At 39.2% G+C, this 20178-nt stretch overlaps 1 protein-coding gene across 8 annotated transcripts in view; it reads right to left on the bottom strand.

Annotated features, from left to right (window-relative positions):
* Positions 1–2835: 2835 nt before the first annotated feature.
* LOC120307309 (histone deacetylase 4-like) overlaps positions 2836–20178 on the bottom strand; it is a 172588-nt gene continuing 155245 nt past the window's right edge. For 4 of the 8 annotated variants that reach the window (XM_039341948.1, XM_039341949.1, XM_039341950.1 and 1 more), the window contains 3 exons: positions 18488–18638; positions 6078–6198; positions 5182–5702 (listed from right to left, as the gene is read on the bottom strand). In XM_039341948.1, coding sequence (XP_039197882.1) covers positions 5609–5702; positions 6078–6198; positions 18488–18638 — 366 coding nt within the window. In that variant the 3' untranslated portion in view covers positions 5182–5608. Of the gene's footprint in view, positions 3672–5176; positions 5703–6077; positions 6199–18487; positions 18639–20178 lie in introns of those variants that run through there. The other 4 variants (XM_039341953.1, XM_039341955.1, XM_039341954.1 and 1 more) reach the window with 2 other exon arrangements.

The raw sequence follows: 20178 nt of genomic DNA, 5'->3' as shown, positions 1-20178 counted from the left end.
ATCTCTAATCACCATGGAAATGGAGGAACCCTACCCACAACTTAATTATAAACTTATCCTTGAAAAATTTTTTGAAGCCACTGAACTAATAAATTCATGAGTGAAAGCCAAGGATATTTTCACAAAACTACAAATTGAACCCCAGACTCAAATTGATCAACTGACAAGCCAAAAAATAACAGAAGAGGAACAATTTAACACCGAAGAAGATTTTACTCAACAACATGTACAATTGATTGAGAACTTTGATATTCAAACATTGACATTAATTACAGTACCTATAACTCCAAAAGCAACAGGAATTGATCAACAAACATGCTACACTGAGAATCTAGACAACCCAGACAACCAAATAATAATGACAACAATGGACGTGACTTTCTATTTTACTCAGATGAAACTGCAAGAAGAAGAAGAGGACCAGATGGAACCGATGATAAATATTTTAAACCAAACATGGAGATTTGAACTATTAGGGCAACAACCTAATAATTACAAAGGGGCCAGTTCTCTTGAAAGATTGATAATTGGATGTTCTCCTTTGATTCAAACAACAGGTGTGGAAATAAAGGGAGATACAGCTGAAAGTTTAGAGGCTCTGGGATGGAAACCTGCTTGGCACAAAAAGAAAGCCAGAGTTAGATTTAAAAATGGGATTCAGAAAATGGGCCAAGCAGCTTTTTAGAGATAATGATTCCTTTAACATTTAGGATTTAGATTTATAATGGGAATTAAAATTAACTCTTAGATTATAACTTCAATTGTTATTTGGAAATAGATTTGTGACAATGAAAGACATTTTGCTACTAAATGAGGAGTTACTAGGATGAGAAATAGAATATACTTGTCAATAAAGTAAGAAGGTAAATTTTGGAATAATATGTGTATTTTAGTTACATTAATTATTTTATAATGAAATGAGGGAAATTAAGGTTATCCGAAGCTTAAACATTGGTTATAAAAGGCTAAATTGGAATATATAAATTGGAATTAAATAAAACCTAAAAACAGGACTTGGATATGTATAACTAAAATGTTATTGATAAATGTGATGATTGATTGAGCTTTAGTTAGAAACTTATTAATATGAATATAATATAATATTTGTGGGAAATAGGGAACTTTTATTGATGTAACCTGAGATATATATGAATGACTTTGTTATTGGACTATTGATTACCCTATCACCATGCTGCTTCCTAAGTATTTGGATGTAAAAATTTGAAAAATTAATAATTAATAAAATTTAAAAAAAATGCTAAAACAAGAAGTCATAAAGTCAAGAATGATGTCAAGATGACAAATGAATCAGAACTGAATGCAAGGTGAACGGCCATTACAAAAATATATTGAAGTGGTTTATCATATGGAGTGTGTGAATAAATACTAAATTATAAAATAAATATCTATAGGAACAGTAAATGAATTGAGAAGAAAGGGAAGACTGAGAAAGTTATAATTCAATGGAGTGGAGGTAATCCCCAAAAAGAGAGGTAAGATTTGTCTGAAATGATAGGGTTTCCTGCCTGAGCAGGGTGTTGGACTAGAAGATCTCCAAGATCCCTTCTTATTATTATTGTTGTTGTTGTTGTTGTTGTTAATCTAGTGATCTAGTGGTTAAGATGCCAGAAGACTGAATTCTACTTCCACCACAGGCATGAAAAACCATTTGGGTGTCTTTGTGCTAATCATTCTCTCTCTAACCCACCTCACAGGGTTGATGTTGTGGGGAAAATAGGAAGAAGAAGGAGTATTAGTTATGTTCACCACCCTGAATTATTTATAAACAATAATAAAGGGATAAAAAATAAAATAGATTTAAAAATAAAAAGGTGTTATCAGTATGTGGACATAAGAGAAATATTATTTGCAAAGATAGAAAGGTATATAGACCGTGAATGTGCAGAGATAAACTAGATGAAGTAAGAATAGCTATTTATTTTTGCTCGTCAGCTGCTCTTAATGTCTTTTGTTTACTGCCTTTTACTCTTTTCTGCATTTTGCACACAGTACTTTCCCTGAAAGGTAATAATGTTATGGGCACATATCTAAGTACGTTCTTTGATAAAATATGTATTTTGTGTACTCTTTTGAAGGTATTTTTTATCTAATAGCCACTACATGCTTAATTATTTCCTTGGCAAATTTATATTGAGGACTTGTTCTAACCCATCATATTTCCAGCTGGAAAATCATGCAGAGATGATCAGTTTGATAAGTAATTTATTTTCCAGCATATCTGTCTTTCACTGATAGCTGAAAACTCCCTTGGAAGCACTGTTTACTAAAGTGGATAGAACTTTAATATGGAAGTTACAAAAATATCTGAGCCAACTAAATCCAATATTAAATAAGGAACAATTCTGATAGTCAAGATCCTAGTCTGAAAACTAATTGCTGGATATAATGCCTATAGTGCCAATCACAGATCAAGAGCTCTTAAACCAAAACAGGCAGCACAAACACCTAGTAAGGTAAAAAAAAAAATGCCATAGGAAAAGGCCTGGAATCCACTTATTCAGCCAGTTAAGAATAATAAAAAGAAACTTCTGGTTTTTGGCATATTACTGCCATTAGCAGTAATGCATCTCAGTGGGAGAATGCTATCCCTAGAAGGAAGGACATTTTAGGGCAGCAGTTCTCAACCTATGGGTCGCGACCCCATTTGGGGTCGATCAACCATTTTTCGGGGGTCGCCAAAGAAGGCGATCCGCCATTTCCTCCCCTCAGGGGGCGCCGCCACGCATGCGTGCCGCGCATGGGGGTGCCGCCACGCATGTGCGCCCCCGCCCCATGCGCACGGCGCCGCGCATGCGCAGAACGTTTGTGTGACGGGGGTCGCCGTCACACAAACGTTGAGAACCACTGTTTTAAGGCTTAATGGAGATATGTCTAACTAACTTGTCTATAGTAATATGAAAGTTCTCCCTCAAAGGAAGATTATGGATTTGATCTCTCATGTAAAATCAGAGATGACTTTGGAAATAACTGAATTCCTTCTGAACTAATTAAAAAGTACTATGAATTCTGGGTACCAATCTGGCCATTGTTTGTGATTACTGATAAATCTGACCATGTTCCTAAGGAATAGTTGGTTGCCATATCCTCATCTTCAAAAACAGTAGGCTCCTGTCTGTTGATTATAGATGTTTTTAATTCTATTAGCAAGCTATAAGACAGACATTAGAAATTAGGGGACTAGCTGGAGCAAGAAAATTAGTTGATGAGGAGGCAGGCTTCTATTGCTGTTATTTGGTAGACCACTGTTTTTGAAAACTACTACTTTAATACAATAACCTTTATTTTCAGAAAAGGTAATCAAGCAATGGATTTGTGAGCACCTAGAAATGAACAAGACAATTAATAGAAGCCAAAATTGTTAAAAACAGATTGTGCCAAACAAACCTTATTTCCTTCTTTGATAAAGTGATTAAATTAATGGATCAAGGAAATGCTATGGATATAGTATATATACCTGGACTTCAGTGAGGTATTTGACTAAATAGACCTATTGGTAAATAGAACAATGTAGAATAAATAATACCATCACGTGGATTGGTTAACCATCTGATTCAGCTTGTAGCCCTCAACAGAACTATATCTACATAGAGAGAAGCATGCAGTGGAGTACCTCAAGGTTCTATATTGGGCCCACCATTCTTCAACATGATCTAGATGAGGGAATAGAAGAGAAACTCATCAATCTACTAACAGCAACCAGTTGGGAGAAATTACTAACAGTTTGGAAAATAGACTCAAGATTCAGAAGGATCTTGAAACACGGACCCTATCCAGTTCAGTGGTGAGAAAAGTAAGGTCTTGCACCTAGGCAGAAAAAACAAATGTGCAGGTATAGAATAGCCAGTACCTTGCTCAACCATAATAACCTCGAGAGGGATCTAGATATCCTAGTGAGAGGTCCCCAATGCTGGCCCACCTTTGTGCCTTGAACCTTAAGGAACCAGGCCACGGAAATGGTGGGTGAGCATGAGCATCCCGACTTGCGCAAATAGCAAGTTGCACCTCTCCCACCCGCCAGTTCGCAAAGTCGAAAAGGTTGGGGAATTCTGTCATAGTGGACCATCACTTAAGTATGAGCCAGCAGTGTGCTCAGCTGTCAAAAAAGCCAAAGTAGTCCAAGGTTACATCAACAGAGAGATAGCATCAAGATTACAAGAAGGGACAATACAGCTCTGTACTGCACTAGTGAGACTACACTTTGAATACAGTGTACAGTTCTAATAGCCATAATTCAAAACAGATTGCAACCCGAGATAGAGTGCACAGAAGAGTCTGGAGGCTAAACTGTACAATGAATGGTTAAAGGAACTAGGTTTGTCTAGCCTAATGAAGAAAAGGATTCCCCTGATAGTTTCTTTCAGTAGTTGAGTGGCAGTCACAGAGGTGAGAGGGCTGACTTATTCTCCAAAGCGTCTGAGAGCAGGACAAGAAGCAACAGCTGAAACTTGTTACCTGGAAGTAAGAAGAAACTTTCTGACTGTGGGAGGAATTAATCAATGGAACAGTTTGCTTCCCAGAGTTGTGGATGTTCCACCTCTGGAGATTTTCAAGAAAAGATCGTACAGTCCCTTATCCAAAATAGTATAAGGACTTCTGCCTTGAGCAGGTGGGTGGATTAGAAGACCTCCAAGGCCCCTTCTAGCCCTATGTTTCTATGATTTCAAATCAGTAGTTGATTGCACGTGCTGTGGTATGCTCCAGGGGAAAAAAAACTCTAGTCCAACCCCTATCCAAAGCAGGAGTCCTTATAGTATCCCAGACAACTCTTCTCTACAGAGAAGACGTAATCCCCAGGATGTTTATTATATGAACAAACACAGGTCTAAAGAAAGTTAAGGGTTAGAGATTGTCTAAGAGCATTTTATTATTACCTGAGACTTTTTTTCCTATTGGTCTTTACCTTTTAAAAATTCATGGTGGTCTTAAATCCAAGTGGAATCAATATTTTACAGCAGAACTTTCCTTTTTTTGGTGTAACTGTCTAATCTATTTGGAGTACTCCTTGGAATAGTAGAGCATAATGTAGAACAGGGGTCTTCAAACTTGGCCCTTTTATGACTTGTGGACTTAATTCCCAGAATTCCTCAGCCAGGCACACTGGCTGAGGAATTCTGGGAGTTGGTCCACAAGTCATAAAAGGGCCAAGTTTGAAGATCCCTGATGTGGAACAATAACTTAAAAGATTCCCCAATCTTTCCTTACCAAAAAGCAGAAAGTACAGATTGATAGCTCAAATGTGCTACAAAAATTTCAGTCTTTGCTCACAGAAGAGTCTTTACTTTGGGCTCACTGCAGTGCTTTCTTCTTGGTGTTAGAATAACTTCCACTCTTGGAATGCTGATGCCTCTACGGTGATGAACAAGTTGAAACAACTGAGCTGTGCTGTATTGACACTTCTACAGAGATACCTGCACTGCTTTTATTTTCTCAGTTCTGATTATAGGCTGTTCAACAAAATGCTATTTGTTTTTCTTATTTTGTGACAGAAATTCTTCTATAAGATACAGTATTGTAAAATTGTGTGCAGTAGCATGTAAGAATTGCAAAGTACCATCAGGTAATAAACGCTTATTTGCTGCTGTTACTTTCAATCATTCTTGCCTCCTTGGGATTCTTTGGCAAATCCATGCAGGTTTTTTTTGGCAACATTTTCAGAAGTTGCCATTATCCTTTTCCTAGGGCTGAGAAAGAATGACTAGTCTAAAGTTAACTGTATCTGTATGGTTGTTAAAACATTGCTTTTTTGTTGTGTAGTATTAGATAATTAAAAATGTGTCAATTTCTTTTAGGAATTCTTACATTAAAATATTCCTATCCTTTATAGTAATAATTTTGCCATCTTTGGCCATTCATTCTCTACTTTCATCAAATCACTATCGTATTATCATCCCCTCTCCTCAAAAAGCTAAGGATACATTTTAATTTAAACTGTACATGTTACCTATGAGTTCAATTAGCTTTTAAACTCCAATGTTCATAAAGTAGAACCCTCATTTGTCATTTATATTCATTTACAAGAATGATGGGAAACCTAGGATAGTGGTAAGAATGCTTACCCATACCAGAAATGAGGATCATTGGAAATGCAGTGGTTGAGATTTCGTTGAGCCAAAGCCTTTTTTTTATTTAAAACAAACTCTTGCAATTTCATTTTTACTTCTGTACTTGCCACTGCACCTAAAATACCAAACCAAAAGAAAATAGATATAACTACATAAAATTGATGAACTTTAACTTTAACCTTTTCAATATTATAAGCTGGCAATAATATTTTTATAATGTAAAAAAGATACAGAATTAGAACCAGTACTTGAAAATAGATAATTATATTTATCTTTTTCCTATAAACAGAAGATCAGTTAAGTAAGATTTCAGGGATAAAATTATACAGAGTTTGCAGCACCTAAAGAAGTTATTTAGCTTTTGTTTAAGTAAGTATTCTACATATCATTTTTGGTCATATCAGCCTATGTACAGAAAAAAATCTCTTAAAATGGTTCATTTTTCTTCATTTTATTTGAGCAATTCTATATAATTATTATATAAATAATCTGGTCTATTAAATAGAAAACCTGGCATGTAAAGTAGAAATGAATTTTAATTTGAGTTCTGTTTTTTGTTAGATTTCTAATTTTGAAACACGATTTCCTGTAGTCCTGCAGTGTCCCTGAGTTAGTCGGAAAGGTGAACAATTGTGGGGGAGCTGCAGCCGCCCTAAGTTTGAATAAGGTTATATGTAGCATTGGGGGAGAGGTGTGTGTTATATCTTTGAATGGCCATTAAGTGACCAGTGTATATAGAAGTCTACCTGTAAATATGTCTGATAAAAATTTAACCATCTATCCAAAACATGCAATTTCCAACCTTTCTCTCTTTTTTTAAAAAAAAACTTTTTATTAATTTTCCAATGTTACAATTATATCTTTCAAAAGCAATGTGGTGTCTGAGTTACAAATATTATTAATACTATTACAACTATTACAGCCAATATTTCCTCTCTTTTTTCCCTTAATACATACTGTCTCTTGTTTAGATTAGCATACTTCTTATTCTATCCATCAGTTACTTAATAGCTTTCTTATATTTATCAATAATTTTATATATCTTATTTATTTTAACACTCTATCTTTTGGACTATTAATAACCTTATGAATTTTCCCAGCTTTAATTTTACGTTGATATTTAAATTGAACATTTAATATTTATTATTTCCAAATTTTTAAATGACTCCAATTCCCTTTGTCACAATTCCCCCCAACATCTAGTGTTCCGGATACATATCTTATCTATCTCACTTCTATATCAACAGATTAGTAATACAATATAATATTCTTGTTTTCATTATAATTTCCAAATATTATAGATTCAATAATCAAAATTTCTCCCATTTCAGCATTCTTTCTTATGTCCACTTTCTCATATTTAAACTTATAATTTTTATTCTTATCACTACATCAAAACATGTTAATTATATTACATCGCTCTTAACATATATATGTCTTAATCACCTTTATCTAACCTTTATAAACAACTCAATATTTCAATTTAACTGTTGATATTTATGCATCTAAATTTTGATTAGCCAACATTTTTCTTTATCTTCACATCATAACAATATCTCATATTCAAAATATAGGTCTTGTCTACTTAAGTATATTCTATTTTAAACCTCCTAAATATGTCCACATTCCATTCTTCTTCAGCCTTATTCTGGCTTTTTTTCTTTGCCAAATCATCTTCCATGTCCTGGCTTCAGGGTCCTTAAAGAATGCTTGTATTATTGTATATATTATGTCATATTGAGATGACCATCCAGTCGCCATTTTTGGAAGGCTGAGGGGTCTGGCAGGATTACCAGATCGTCTCTTTATTTTCTCCTCTTGATGTAGTTGTCCTGAACTGTTTATATCTTTTCTTCCATCTGTTTCTCTTCTTGATCTTCAAATTCCTTCTGATTTACATAGCAGGTTTTTTCCTTCATCCAAGTTGTGAAGCGTTGTCTTACCTGAACATCTTTTCTCAGCATGGTGATGGAGAATCCACTACAGATGGGTTGATCCTTGACTTCCTGCCAAAGACTAAGTCAATCAACCTTTGCCACACCTCTTCCCCTGGGCTAAGGACCCAGTCTCGACAAAGGCAAAGCCGTTGATGACATTACCATGTGGTGGCTCAAATACCCCTGACAAAGGGCCTGACGGACCTAAACAGGGGGGAGTGGATTCTCCATTGTCATGCTGAGAAAAAGCGTTCAGGTAAGACAACGCCCCTTCTCCAGCATGATCAATGGAGAATCCACTACAGATGGGACATATCAAAGCCTCACTGTCCCCATGGGTGGGAAGCACTACTCGGCGGAGGACTCTCCAACCAAAAGCAACATCCGCCAAAGCGAACCTATCCAGGTTATAATGCCTCACAAAAGAGGAAGGCGACCTCCGTGTCGCTGCCCTACAAGTTTCCGCGATCGACGCCTGTGTCGCCCATGCCTCTGAGTGTGCAGCACAGCGGGTTGAATGTGCGGTGATCTGACTGGGAACCAGCAAGAAGAGTGCCAGGTACTGCCATGTAAGCCCCAAGCCATCTGCCAATGTCAGAGGCAGATACCATCATGCCCATTGAAGAGGGCTGGAATGCAACGAAGAGGGCTGCAGATTGCGAAAAGGTGCGCACGCGTGACATAGTGACGTAAGACTCAGCGAACGTTCAAGATGTGCCACTTATGTTCCAAGTTGTGAGACTGTTGAGGGCAAAAATCTGTCAGCACAACCTCCAGCACCCTGTGACACAAAGAATTGATCTCGGGAACGAAAGAGGGATCCAATCACAGGACCATCCTGTCGACATGGGAGATGCATAAGTCATCCCTGAAAGACAGAGCTGCCAGTTCAGAAATGCGCCAAACTGATGTAAGGCCACGAAAAGGGCAACCTTAAGCATCAGAAACCTCAGAGAGTAGGTTCTGACAGCTCAAATGGAGGTGAAGTGAGGGTCTGCAGGACCCTGGACAGATCCCAAGGGATATCTGTGAACCCCATTCGGTCTGGTGTTGATTGCTCCCTTAACAAAGGGGCACACCATGGGATGCTGAGCCAAGGACCCGGAATTATCCTACAGAAGCACCGTGGACCAGGTAGCACTTAGCTGCGGATTGTATAGGGCGTCTAGCCCTTCCTGAGTCCCCCCCCAACAAATAATCCAAAATCTTTGGAATAGTGATCATCAGTGGGCTCAATTGTTGCTCTCCACAGTGGGTACAGAAAACTTTCCATGTGGAATCATAATTCCTGTTAGATGATGGCCGTCTTTTAGCCTGAATCACAGTATCAATGTCTGATGAGCAGAGCTCTTGCGTCAAGAGCTGCCGTTCAAATGCCAGGTGGTCAACCGGAGTCACTGGTACTCAGGGCGTTGTAGAATCCCCTGGCTGATGGAGATTCAACCTGGAGGTATCCTCCATGGAGAGATCGAGAGACCCACAAGATTGGCAACCATGGCCGTCCGGACAGTGTGGAGCAACCAATATCCCCTCTGCTTATTCTTGCAGTATCTTACAGGGAACTGCCTGAGTCAGAGGAAGAGGAGGGAATGCAAATAACAGACCCCTGGCTACAGCCTGCGGAGGGCATCTGCCCTTTCCGCCCCTGGAAATGGGAACTGGGGAAAAGGCCTCAGGGACTGGGAATTCACCAGAGTAATGAATGAAACCAGTACTGGAAACTGAACCTCTCCGATATCTCCCAGAGAAGATCTGGATGCAGGCTTCACTCGAAGTGATCCACTGTCGCCCTGTTCAAGAACACCGCCTGCCGATTCACCTCTCCCGAGATGAGCTCGGCCCGAGGGAGGAGAGGTTGGTCTCTGCCCAGGTTCCCAATAATTGAGCCCCGGCCATAAGGGACCTGAAACGGGTACCCCCATGCCGGTTGACATGGGCTTTCACCGCCACGTTATCCGTGAGGACTGAAACATGTTGCCTTGCCACTGTGCTGTAAAAGTGGATTAGAGCCAAGTGTATAGCTCTGAATTCCAACGCGTTTATGTTGCGTTTCAGGTCTGAGCGGAACCACCGGCCCTGAGCCAGCTGTGCTTGTAAGCGCACTCTCCAGCCGAACAAGCTGGGCTCCAAAGTCAGGATGATCCAGGTAGGTTCCTTGAACAAGGTCCCCCTGGCTATCGCTGGGGAGATCCACCACTGGAAGGATCTTAGGGTCTGAGACGGAGCCTTTACCCTTGAGCTGGAGAAACTGGTGTCCAGTCTCTGGAATGGAAGCCAGAACCATTGCAAGTTCCTGGAGTGTCATCTGGCCCAAGGCACTATCGCTATGCAGGAAATCATATTTCCAAATAATTAGAAGAGTGTAGCCAGGGCAACTACCCACTCCCCTTCTACCTGGATGACCAGGGATAGGATGTAGTCTAGCTGCGCCCAGGAGAAGGAGGCGGGTGGAGGGAACTGTCTGGCTCTTCAGAAAATTTACTGAAAGCCCGTGACTCAGGGGGTCTTGGCAGACAATGGCAGGCCTGACAGAGCCGACTGAACCAAGGAGGATGGAACGAAAATATCACCAAGATAACACTGGATACGCACCGGTCAGTCCTGAAATGTGTGACCAGCGCCACCTGGGCCCTATAAACACCCTGAGGCCAATGAGAGGCCGAAGAGTAGGGCCCTACAATGAAGTGTTGGCCTGTGTGGCAGCACTTGAGGAACTGCCGGATTGGAGCATTCCTGCCTGAACCTCTCGTATACCAAGTGAGTATTGATTCCCTTAAAACTCGAGGATTGAGGTGCATTGTTGTCTGCCATTGCATCGTTGTCTGCCCTCGCAATCAGAGATATCTCGGTGGTGGCCAAGAGGGATCTCAAAGGAGACGTCTCAGTGGTATGCTGAGAGGGGTCTCAATAGTAAGGAGCAGATTACTGATAGTGGCAGGGCCACTCGATGGAATGAACATTTGTACTCAAGGGTTAAGTGTGGCTACAGGACCAAATTAATGGTACTGCTCTCACTCATGTAATGCTCCTGATGGCAGCAGGACCAGTAAGAGCACATCCAGTGCTCTGGTCAATGTCACTGTGGTGGCAAAACCCAAATTCAATAGTAATAGCCAGCTCACAAGTAATTCACTTAGTGACGTTAAGATCAACTTAATGGCAATGGCCACCACACTAGTCCTAGCTAGTGGCGGTAATACCAACTTAATGGTATGGCCATACCTTCTCCTGTCAGGATAAGGAGGTAGTCAATGCTAGGCTAGGGTCTTATGCGAGCCCAAGATAGCAGTTGTAATGCTCGCCTCCTTATATCGGTCCAAAGCCCTGAGGCCTGAAAGGATCCAACGAAGGGAAGGAGGCTAAGCAGATTTGAGGCAAGGAGGGCTGAATTGAATGGAGTCCGACCCTTGATATAACAATTAAATGGTATTCAAATGCCTAGCGATTTGTGTTTCTGTAGTAGGCCGAATCCTCATCGCAGACGCAGACATCTGAAGACCAAGCCCTCCGTTGGAAGGGGCCATGGAGAATTGTTGCACTAAAGCCTGGTGTCTCCTGCTGGCTTCCTTCGCAACAGCCGCAGACCGAGATAGTTTGGCCGTGAGCTTCCTGATTGCAAATAAACTATATCCCAGTGGTGAGCTGAGAGGGATCTCAATAGCAAGAGGCCAAGGGCTGGATAGTGGTGATGGCTGCAATAGCCAGCACACTCATGATTCAGATAGTGGCTATGAACCAACCTAATGGAAATAGCCAGTACACGGAAGTCTAGTAGTGGTTGTAAGGCTAATTCAATGGCCATGGCCAGTCCACATGTGATCCACTCAGTGATAGCAAGACCAAGTTAATGGTATCAGCCAACACACGTATAATCCACTTAATTGGTGGTAAGCCAAATTAATGGTTATGGCCAGCACAATTGGTTCCTTTAGAGGCGGCAAGATCATCTTAATAGCAAAAGGTTGTAGAAGGGAGGTTTTTTTAAAACAAATTTTATTTGTTTTTTAGATCTTAATACAAAGTGTTGGAGACACACCATGGTGTTGGGGTAATCAGAAATACAAAAACAAAACATATGTAATTAATTCAATCAGTACATCAAATATTTCCTCTCTATTTCCCTCAAAAAGCTTATATATTTAAAATAGTCTATTTCTAACTTAAATTGCTATTAATCCTAAACCTGTTTTAGAGCTTTATGCAATTATAATACCATAATCAAACTTAACTGTAAATACACACATTATCAATTCAGGTATCCCTTCCAAATATATCCTAATTTTTTAATTTCATCATAAATCTTGTTTATTACTTCTTCCACTAATATCTCCCAATTAAGATAAAATATTAATCTATTCTATACATATCTAATGCATCCATCAATCGATTTCTAGCTACAAAATAATATCAACCTTAAATCATTTGAGTCCCTTAAACAAGGTTCTGATTTCATCCAATTAATTATCAAACCTAATAATATCCATATTATCAAACAAAACACATCATCTTATTAGAATCACATTCAATTAATTATTAATTCGAATCCCGATCTAGAACATCTCTTCATTTTTCTTCATTCTATTAAATAATAATTTTCATACAAATAAACCTATTACTCCAAAATATACATTCTTACTTTATTTATAATATAAAATAAATAACTTACGACCACCAGGAGAATCCAAGTAGGAAAATACTTTAATAAAACCAAGCTTTCGTTGGGAACTCCCAACATCGTCAGGGTTGAAAGCCACTTTACTTTATTTAATATATATATTCTAATAATCCCCCTTTTTCTTATTTCTACTCAAGAACTTAATCCTTAACTCAATCCACAGTTCTAAAATGCCTTATATCCAATATATATAACTTTAAATTTCTCTTTTCAGTCTTATTCTAGGCTTTTTTTCCTGCCAAACAGATTTCCATAACAACACTTCCCTTTCATCCGATAGGTCTCTCTTTGTTGCTTGTGATGCCACTTGCGGCATTAATAAGCTTCTTGTTCTCTGCATTGGACCTCCATTTCTCTTATTCTTGAAGCCTCGCTGCTTTGAAGGTTCAAATTTCAGTCTTTGCTTTTTCTGATCCTCAAAAATATAGGTAAAATGCTTGTAGGGTGAAATAAGTTCCTCTGTATCCTCAATAAAGTCATCTTTTAGTGTATTTTGGTGTGTAGATAGTCAAGTGTAGTCTGAAAGTCACTTTTCAAATTTAAAGAAGAATCTCTGGTTCTTAGTTCTGTGGTAGTCTCTTTCATTGTAACAAATTCCTCTTTAATCTCTCTTAATTCCTCTTCTGGTATGTTTTGGTTCGTAGCATAAACAGTTGTAGTCTGAAAGTCAGTTTGAAAGTTTGGGGCAAACTTTCCTTATAGCACATATTTCTTCAGAAACCTCATAGATCTTTTCCAGTATAAGCTTGCAATTTAAGTGAGAGTAGAGTTTCTCCATTTTAAAAATAATCAAAGAAAGTCCTTTCTTTATTATTATTATTATTTTAATGAGGGCTGTAATTAAACAGTGTCAACCCCCTCAGTTCCCACAGCTGCACCAGCTTATCTTTTCCAAGAATAATCTGAAGGTCAAATCCTTCTCTCCAAAGAATAGTTGCAATATTAACTTTTCACCACTAGATGTCCTCAGTAAATAGAAAATCTTTTCCAGACACCTTTTTTTCCCTATCTTTTAAAGGAAGTGGGGAAAGAAATAATCTTCCAATATTAGCTACTTACACAATTTGAAAAAGCATTTTTTCCTGTATCCCCAAATGACTGAAAATAGAGTGTAGTCTTTAAAATTTTTTTATTCTCAATGCCTTTCTTCCCACGCATACAGAAGCTGCTTTTTCCAAACGGGGAAATAATTCCAACCAAGTTTTTTCAGGCAAAAAAAAACAAAGTGGGGGAAAGAGAGGGGCAAAAAGGGTCTCACTCGGATCCTCTGCGGTGGGTCTAATATCGCTTAGCTGTAATTGTGACTTTGGCCGGTGCAGCAGGATAATCGGCCATCTTGCAGGACGATCGTTGCTCCGTAGGCCCTAAGAAAATAGCTGGGGCCACGGGAGAAGCTGCCGCTCTCCCGCAGTCACCAGCAAGCCTCCTTCTTGGTGGTCGCCCCTCCAGGGAGACTTTCGACCCACTAGGGGGTCTACCAACGCAGAAAACCCGGCTGGACTGGAGACGAGTCCCCAGACCCGACCGGCATCACCGCGTACCGGAACCGGAAGTCAGAAGGGATGAGGTCTTTAGTCCAGATGCAGCTACGCTCTGTCGCTTTGTGCCTCAGAGAAATGTTTCTCTAAGGCCTGGAGCCTCCTGCTGGCCTCCTTTTCAGCCGCCCTAGAAGACTTCTTGACAGAAATAGACTCGGTTAAATCTACCGGCCGCCTCCTATTTGGAGAACTTGGACTTCCCCTTTTCATGGAAGTCTGAGATGCCAAGTTGTCTGCCATTGCAATCACACCCAGTGGTGTGCTGAGAGAGATCTCAATAGTAAGGAGCAGAGTACTGATAGTGGCAGAGCCACTCAATGTAAAAAAACAATATACTCAAGGTTCCAACGTGCCTGCAGACCCAAATTAATGGTACTGCCCTCACCCATGCAATGCTCCTGATGGCAGTAGGACCAGTAAGAGTACATCCAGTGCTCTGGTCAATTCAACTGTGGTGGCAAGACCAACTGAATGGTAATAGCTTGTTCATAAATAGTTCAGTTAGTGACATGTGTCTCACTTAGTGATGGCAAGACCAACTCAATGGTAAAAACCAAACGTACATGTGTTTCACTTAGTGACGGCAAGACCAACTCAATGGTAACAGCCAAACTTACATGTGTTTCACTTAGTGATGGCAAGACCAACTCAATGGTAACAGTCAAGTCACATGTAGTTCACTGAGTGATGGCAAAACCAACTCAATGATAAGATCCAATGCACATGTGTTTCACTTAGTGACGGCAAGACCAATTCAATGATAACAGACAGTTCACGTGTAGTTCGCTTAGTGATGGCAAGATCAATTCAATGGTAACAATCAGGTGCATGTGCTTCATTTAGTGGCGAGTAACAGCCAGCACACATTCACCTTCAGAATGGTCATGAGACCCTGCTTCCAAAGGTGGCTTTGCCTCTGCTGCCTCTGCTTGCAGGCCTGAACGCCCAGAGGCTGAATAGAAATTAACATATAGATTGAATTGAACCAAGGCGGCAGTTATACTGAATCTGTACTTGATGCAATAATTAGTCCCTTTTAGATATAAATATGCAATGGTATTGCTGTAGTTGTGTGAACAGAGATATTAATGCAAGTCCAGATTGCTGGTTGTGATGCGCGGCCTCCAAAAGAATGGCCGTCCTCAGCCTCGTTGAGATCTAGGGTCTCAGTATATAGTGTAGCTGGATTTAAATTCCGTTGCTGCCTTTGCCTGGTAACCAGACACAAACATAGTTCCGGGAACAATGCTGGCTTTCACCCCTGAATAAGCAATCAGACTTGAAAAGGGAAAACAACAACTTAAACGCTGCCTGTTTCTGCAGCCCGCCCATACAGCGCCCAAAATAGCGATGTTGCTGCCTTTGTCTGGTAACCAGACACAAACACAGTTCTGGGAACAATGCTGGCCTTCGCCCCTGAATAAGCAATCAGCCTTGAAAGGGAAAAACAACAACTTAAATGCTGCCTGTTTCTGCAGCATGCCCATGGGCGAAAATGAAAGTAGCTAGGGCTTCAGCCTATGCCCGGAGAAAAGGCGGCCAGAATTAAGCACTCAAGCGACATGCTTTCAAACCGATCGACACAAGAAGGAAACCAAGCAAGGGGAGACAATTAAAGGGAAAATCAGCGAGACTCCACGTGGCGTCTGTTGGCGCACGCTAAAACAGCCATCCTACAAAGGCTATATACAAGGCTTCAATGTATATATATATACATTGCTTACTGGTGTACACCGCTTAGAGAGTGCTTGCACTTAAAGCGGTATATAAGTCTCATAAATAAATAAATAAATAAATAAATAAATAAATTGAAGCCTCAAATCCCCTGAAAACCCGGCAATTCAACCTGTGCTGTGAAAGCACAGCAACTGGAGAAAAAATCCACAATAGATGGGAAATAAACAGAGAAACAATACCTGATCTGTCTCTGCCTAAAGTCTGGGCCAATCTTACCACATATTTCATTGGGCTGAAGACTAAGTCGAAACTGGATCCTTAGACCAGGGGAAGAGGCGTGGCAAAGGTTGATTGACTTAGTCTCTGGGCAGGAAGTCAAGGATCAACCCATCTGTAGTGGATTCTCCATCAATCCTGCTGGAGAACAGATTTTTTTCTGAATTTTCTATTGTCTGTACTTGTTGGGCAGTTAGGTCTTCTGTGATAATATTTAATTGTTTGATTTTTTTCTGTTGTATTCTGTATAGATAAATTTTTAGTTATAATCAAAGTCTGTGTTTGCATATCTAAGATGCTTTATGGTTTTTTCCCGAAAACTCTTATTTCACCACCAGCTGTAGGAAGAATTTGGTTAAGTTTGGTAAGGTATTTTCAATATAGCAAAAATTTTGTTTTCGCATTTCTTCCATAGAAAAGGTCTATTCTTGCTCTTCCATAGTGATGAGTTGAATTGAAAACTTTTACAGTTTTTTCCCCCCAGTAAATAAGAAACAGAGCTAAAAGTCTCACATCTGGTGTTCAAGGTCATATGAATCTTATCTTGTTTTCTGAACTGTCAGCAAAGTCTTTTTTCTTTAAGAATAATAAATTGAAATTTCAGGTTTAGCCACAAGATGTCATATCACTGTTTAAGGAATTCCTTTAAATCTCAAAGTTATTTTAATCCTTTTGGGTTTTTTCTTCTATTTTAAGAGGAAAAACCCAGACTTTCAAATAAAAATAGAAAGTAAAAAGTAGATAATCAAAAATCTTTTAATCCACAAGCTTTAGGAAATAAAGTTCCGATTGGGATCCAATTATTTTTTCAACGTTTTCAAAACTCCTCTGTATATTCGATTGCCACTGTTTCTAGAGGGAGGGCTAAAATCCTCCTTCCCTCTCCACAGGAGGGAAAGTACTTTAGCAGCTTGAATAGGTACAAAAAAGCAATTGGGATTTAAGAGAGGTAGATCTCACCCAATCCTTTCCACACTGCTTTGAAGTTGCCAGATGGTAGTGTGACTTCGGATGTCTGCAGCCTAGGGAGGAGCCATATTTCTATGGCCAGTCCTTTCGTCCGCCAATTTGGAGGGATCGCCAGCTCCAACAGGAGAGTTGCTGCTCTCCTGCGGTCCAGCGAGAACCCATCCTTGCTGATCGCCTCTTCGGGGCAATTTTGGGCCCTTTTCAGGCCCCCCCCAGCAATCTGAAACTGAATGGGGGAGAGAGAGCAAGTCTCCCAGCTGTCCATGGCGGCCGCACAGCAAACTGGAAGCCTCAATTTCCAGCCTTTCTCATTCACCAAGATCCAAGAAATCTACCATGCATATGGTTCTGTAATGCCTACATAAAAATTAAGTTAGTAACAGAATGTTTGTCAATTATGAACATTCAATTTTGCAGGATGCAAAAGGGTTAGAAGGTCTCTTCCTGTATTTCCTAGAAATACCCATAACATTGGAATGGCAATTGATACTGTAAAATTTGATTGACTGAAATCGAAAGGAAGACTGAGCATCTGCAACATATTTAAGGTGTGAGGTTCTGTCAATATGCACAACAGTCCAACTGCCCTTATCCAATTAGAAAAGGCAAGAACAATATTGCCTCATAGCAATAGATAGGAGGGACCTATACAGTATAGGAACAAACCAAATAAAACTGGTTAATAAAATACTGAAAATAATAAAGAAAATCAGATAGCAGTGCCACAATCTTCACAATATTTCTACTGTGGTTTATTATTTATTCTATGGCATACTCACACATATTTCAGTAAAAACGAACAGAGTTAAAATACAAAACATAGAATATAGAATCTGAAATCTTAATAGGAAGATTACAAATATTGCAAATATAATATTGCAAATATAATTTTTATTTCATTTGTCGCAGCCAGAAAATCAGCGAAATCTCCATTATAAGTTCTGTTTTGACACTGTCACTATATGTTGGATAGTTTTTCAGCCCCACAGTGTTGTTAAATATGGGCTGAAAAGTCTGATAATATTCTCAAGGTGGGCATGAGCCAACAGGGCTCAATCTCACAAAAAAGTTGAATCTTGGAACATAGTAAAATAGTAGATTATGCACACACAGTTCTGTAGGTCCACCATGAAGACTGTGGTGAATATCCTTGGGCTAAATTAGGATTGTAGTTCTAATGTCGTTTGAAATCTATCTATAAAATAGGCTCTTGATTAGTTTTTCCAGGTTAAAGCGGAAGGAGCAGTCAATGAAGTACATGTTTTTTCTTGATGTTTTGTTGCAGAGAAATGTGTCTATTACATAAGCATAACCTAGCATGCTTTTACTTACTTTCTTTTCCTTTCTCTTTATTTTTAAGCTGCTGGAGCTTCTGCTCTCTGTGTTGTTTCTCCAATTCTTGCTCCTGCCGATGCTGTTCTAATTTTCTCTGGTGTTCCAATAGTTCCTGATGATGTTTCATTGCTAAAATCTCCTGTTGCTGCTGTTAGGCCAATAAAAGAGGGGGAAGTTAAAAATGCACACAATTCCTTAAAATGGCATCTTAATATTTGTCAGAATAAAGCATTTTAAAGGAAGGAAAAAATTACATTCTAAATAAGAAACCAAGGGAGAAACTGAAGATCTGTGTTTGATGATATCACAACACAGATTCTGGCAAGCATACTGAACAGTATTTTCACAACATAATTCTGTATCATAAATTATTTTTTAAAAAAACCATCATTCAGTAATAAAAAAATTCCACAACTTCTACAAAATAGAAGTACAACTATAGTCTTCAATCTATTTATAGGTATCTACCTGGAAAGGAGGTATTGCTCTACATTTACGGATACTTTGTTAATTATGTCACTTTTATTAAAACGGGGTAAGCAGTGTTGTTTTTTTAATTGTATATTTGTAACTGGCTGACCAACCACATTCAACATGTAATCCTTAATGGAACTGCATGTACATAGAGGGAAGCATGCAGAGGGGTAACCCAAGGCTGTATCTTAGGACTAGTACTCTTCAGTATCTTCATCAATGATTTAAATGACTTGCCAAAAAAGCAAACATAGTCCTAGGCTACATTAACAAAGGGATAGAATCAAGATCACATAAAAAGTTAGTACCACTTTATAATGTCTTCATAAGACAGCACTTGGAATATTATATCCAGTTTTGGTCGCCACAATATAAAAAAGATGTTGAGACTGTGGAAAGAGTACAGAGAAGAACAACAAAAATGATTAGGGGACTGGATGTTAAAACATATGAAGAACGGTTGCAGGAATTGGCTGTATCTAATTTAAAGAAAAAAAGGACCAGGGGTGACATAATAGCAGTGTTCTAACATCTAAGGGGCTGCAGAAAGAAGAGTGGGTCATCCTATTCTCTAAAGCGGAATGAGACAATTTGGCCACAGCCAATTCACCACAGGACTCACTGCAGAACAATTAAACAAATACAAAAGTTAAATTAATTTCAACAGAACCATGGCCAATAATAATAAAACAAAGAATCCAGAAATACAAAAGTTACAATAATTTCAACGAAAACACGGTCACAAATAATAAAAGTAACAGAATAAAACAATCAATACAGCATTAAATTGTCCCGTGGGTAAGTTGTCCCATGGCAAGTTGCGTTGTGGCAAATTGACCGTGGCAGGTTGTCCTAGAACCCTCCCCCCCGAAGGCAGGACAAGAAGTAATGAATAGAAACTGATCAAGGAGAGAACCAATCTAGAACTAAGAAGAAATTTTCTGACAGAACAATTGATCAGTAGAATGACCAGCATTCAGAAATTGTGGAGATTTTTAAGAAGAGATTGGACAACTATTTGTCTGAAAGGTATACCAGAGGGTCGGACTAAAAGACCTCCAAGTCTCTTCAAACTGTCATTCTGTTAATTACTTTAAAAACACCCAACATGAATGATGAATAAAATTATGAATAAAATGAAATTATGTACGAGCAGTTACTAGAATGGCTAAACCTATCTGGATCTGGATCATTTAACTATTGGACAGCAGTGC

The sequence above is a fragment of the Crotalus tigris genome, unplaced genomic scaffold, assembly GCF_016545835.1.
Source record: "Crotalus tigris isolate CLP2741 ecotype Arizona unplaced genomic scaffold, ASM1654583v1 scf7180000017774.6281472, whole genome shotgun sequence".
NCBI lineage: Eukaryota > Metazoa > Chordata > Lepidosauria > Squamata > Viperidae > Crotalus > Crotalus tigris.
Note: the sequence above shows the minus strand (reverse complement) of the source record. Positions and strands in the feature narration are given on the sequence as shown.